Source organism: Sinocyclocheilus grahami, unplaced genomic scaffold (genome assembly GCF_001515645.1).
Source record: "Sinocyclocheilus grahami isolate Dianchi unplaced genomic scaffold, SAMN03320097.WGS_v1.1 scaffold181.1, whole genome shotgun sequence".
Classification (NCBI taxonomy): Eukaryota; Metazoa; Chordata; class Actinopteri; order Cypriniformes; family Cyprinidae; genus Sinocyclocheilus; species Sinocyclocheilus grahami.
The window spans coordinates 302,557-306,407 of record NW_015505360.1 but is presented as its reverse complement, the minus strand read 5'-3'; the positions used below and the strand labels follow the sequence as shown (position 1 = coordinate 306,407).

Here is a 3,851-nt window from a genome sequence, read left to right as displayed (position 1 = left end):
CTAGATTAGCCAATAAAATTCATGTTTCATTTATAAACAAGAAGTTTCTTGGCTCATATAATTTTAAGGTTAAACCTATGCCAAACGATCCTTGCTTGCTACCTTAACTCGTAGCTTACTTATAATAATTACCTCTGTTAAGAACGTACAAATAATCTTAATTGTGTTGACTATGGCCAGGAAAACACATATTAAATTTGTTAAAAGATACCAAGAATCACTGGCTCGCTGGACGACCTTGATTTGAAGTAAAACTAACAAATTTGGAATGGTTTGATCAGGTGGACTTGGGACATTCAGACCCGAGTTCTAGCAAAACCTGAATAAATTAATAATCATTAATTCCCTATAATTACAAATTAATAATGAATAAATAAAGGATAATGTCATTACAACGGATGAACCCTATTTCTCACAAATCCCCTTTTTCTTCTCAGAGCATGAGTGATCATTCCAGCTGTTCAGCGGTGACCATCCCGTCTCCTCTCTTTTATAATTCAGTTCAATACAGTCCTCTTTTCCACCGTAGCTGTTTGGCTCACCTTTGAGCCAAAACCTGAACAACATGTATCAGAGGTTCAGTTTTTCAGAAACACAAATTTATGAATCAACAATACTCAGAATAATTGCACGTTTCGAGAGTAAACTACAGACGCTGGAGCAGAAGTGAAAAGTAAAAGAGAGAAGAAGCACTTTATAAAATGGTGTACATTAAAGATAAAAAAAAGAAAAAACAACATAAAAACATATGTGAACTGGCCTCGCTTAGTTGCTTCTTTTTTAAGTTCCTCACTCAGAGAAGCGACTCTATTCTCCAGTTCCTGTTTCTTCTGACTCAAAGAGTTAAAATCTCTCTGTAACTGGTCTTTCTCAGCAGTGAGATCTTTGACTCTGGTCTCCAGCTCCAGTTTCTTGACTCAAAGAGCTGAAGATGTTCTGCAGTTGGTGTTTTTCAGTCATTAGATCAGTGTAGTTGTCCTGTAAGCTGTTGATGGTTTGATTGAACTCTTCAGCTGTGTTCTTGTAACTCTTTATCAGGTCTCTCTCTGCTGTGATGGTGATGTGCTGCAGTATGATGAAGACCAGCAGAAGAACACAAATGAGCCCGAGACCCACTGTGATCCACACCAAACATCTACTTCCTCCTGACAAACACCACCAAAACACACACATATCAGTTAATACTCTTCATGTTATTAGAAATTAAGTTTCAAATCAACCTCTGTAGGTAATTTACTATTGCTTTTGGTTATAGACATGCTTTTTATGTTTTATGAGTGTTTTTATAAGTCATCTAGAATTGTTATTATAAAATATGCAAACAAGAAAATTTTGAAAAAGTAAACGGAAAGATAAATCCATGATAATACACTTCATTTACAAACAGAAACATTGACATTTCATTCGTATAAATATTTGAAATTGTACGTGACGGTTCTCATTTCTTCATAGTGACACTTAACACCATCTGCGAAACCATTTCTGATTTAAAGTAATTTTCTTCTTACTGCGCTTAAGATCTTTTCCTTCATCCTGACCGTGACTCTGAGTTTGAGGTCCAGTTGTGTTCTTAATATCTCTGCTGTCAACATTTTCATAAATAGCCTCTAAATCCATTATCCACCGTGTCGGTCAGTACGTCTGCACAGATGAGGTATTGTCCTTGAAATGTTCATTAGCATTTTCAAAAGTGTTAAGTTTATACAGGAAGTGGTTTCATTTCGCACTGGTCTTCGACAAGAATAAAGTCTTACAGCCACGCTTAAACTATCGGTAGAGTCGGCAGCAAAATCCCCAGTTAAATCAACTCTGCTCAGAGTACATATTGTCCCAATCTACAGAGTGTTAAAGTAACACTGAAGCAGAGTTACCACTGTTGAGGATTATGTGATATGTTTTCATGTCTAAAAGCCTAAGCTATAATTGTCTGTGACCCAATCAGATTAAGCCATCTTGAACAGTGTTGCCAACTGCTTTCAATTGAAAGTAGCTAAAACTGGTAGCTAAGTAGCTAAATATGACATCACAACGGCAAATGCACTGATCTATATAAAGATGAACGTAGATCAGTGGGCAAGATGAGAACTTAGATAAGGGTTGTCCAAGCAGTTGCTATATTTGTCCCTAAACTTTCGAAAAAAGTCTCAAAAGGGGCGGGGAAGTCACTAAACCTAGCTACAAAGTAGCTAAACTGGCAACACTGATCTTGAAGGACAGTTCAATTCTCTAAGTGACCCATGAGGAGGTGAGGAATAAGTAATCAACAAACAAACACAAAACAAGGAAGCAGTCCAGGGTCAGAAAAACAAGGCGAACACGGGAACATTACAGGCTTAACAATCATCAGCAGTGTGTGTGTGTGTGCCATTCTTATAGTGTGTGACTGATGAGGTGATGAGAGACAGCTGACTACAACTGTTGAGTGCTGATGAGTCCGGGCAAAGGATTATGGGAAATGGAGTCCTGGGTGAATAGTAAAAGTCATGAATAGAGTGCCCTCTGGTGGAGATCATGGGCATTCCAGTAGGAAATTGTGACAGTGATTGAAGGATGTGAAGCAGGGCCGGACTGGGACACCAGTGTTGATAATGACCAGATCAGCACCACGATCCCTGCAGTACTGTCTGCTGTCAGACCAGCTCTTCAACTCAGTGGACCTGAAAAACCAACTTGAGCCACCCAGAAACATGCACTTTAATAAAATGGTGTACAATCAAGATAAAAAAAAGAAAAGACAACATAAAAACATATGTGAACTGGCCTCGCTTAGTTGTTTCTTTTTTAAGTTCTTCACTCAGAGCAGCTACTCTATTCTCCAGTTCCTGTTTCTTCTGACACAAAGAGTTGAAGTTGTTCTGCAGTTGGTGTTTTTCAGTCATTAGATCAGTGTAACTCCTGTAAGCTGTTGATGGTTTGATTGAACTCTTCAGCTGTGTTCTTGTAACTCTTTATCAGGTCTCTCTCTGCTGTGATGGTGATGTGCTGCAGTATGATGAAGATCAACAGAAGAACACAAATGAGCCCAAGACCCACACCAAACATCTACAAACCCGATTCCAAAAAAGTTGGGACACTGTACACATTGTGAATAAAAACAGAATGCAATGATGTGGAAGTTTCAAATTTCAATATTTTATTCAGAATACAACATAGATGACATATCAAATGTTTAAACTGAGAAAGTGTAATTAAGGGAAGAATAAGTTGCTTTTAAATTTCATGGCATCAACACATCTCAAAAAAGTTGGGACAAGGCCATGTTTACCACTGTGTGGCATCCCCTCTTCTTTTTATAACAGTCTGCAAACGTCTGGGGACTGAGGAGACAAGTTGCTCAAGTTTAGGAATAGGAATGTTGTCCCATTCTTGTCTAATACAGGCTTCTAGCTGCTCAACTGTCTTAGGTCTTTGTCGCATCTTCCTCTTTATGATCCACCAAATGTTTTCTATGGGTGAAAGATATGGACTGCAGGCTGGCCATTTCAGTACCCGGATCCTTCTACGCAGCCATGATGTTGTAATTGATGCAGTATGTGGTCTGGCATTGTCATGCTGGAAAATGCAAGGTCTTCCCTGAAAGAGACGACGTCTGGATGGGAGCAAATGTTGTTCTAGAACTTGGATATACCTTTCAGCATTGATGGTGCCTTTCCAGATGTGTAAGCTGCCCATGCCACACGCACTCATGCAACCCCATACCATCAGAGATGCAGGCTTCTGAACTGAGCGCTAATAACAACTTGGGTTGTCCTTGTCCTCTTTAGTCCGGATGACATGGCATCCCAGTTTTCCAAAAAGAACTTCAAATTTTGATTCGCCCATGTTGTGATTTCCATTACAGTAGCATTCCT

At 39.1% G+C, this 3,851-nt stretch overlaps 1 protein-coding gene across 1 annotated transcript in view; it reads right to left on the bottom strand.

Annotated features, from left to right (window-relative positions):
• Positions 1–402: 402 nt before the first annotated feature.
• Positions 403–3,851, bottom strand: part of LOC107594305 (CD209 antigen-like protein E) — a 19,393-nt gene continuing 15,944 nt past the window's right edge. Inside the window, exon 4 of the mRNA XM_016284322.1 lies at positions 403–556. Coding sequence (XP_016139808.1) covers positions 406–556 — 151 coding nt within the window. The 3' untranslated portion in view covers positions 403–405. The remainder of the gene's footprint in view (positions 557–3,851) is intronic.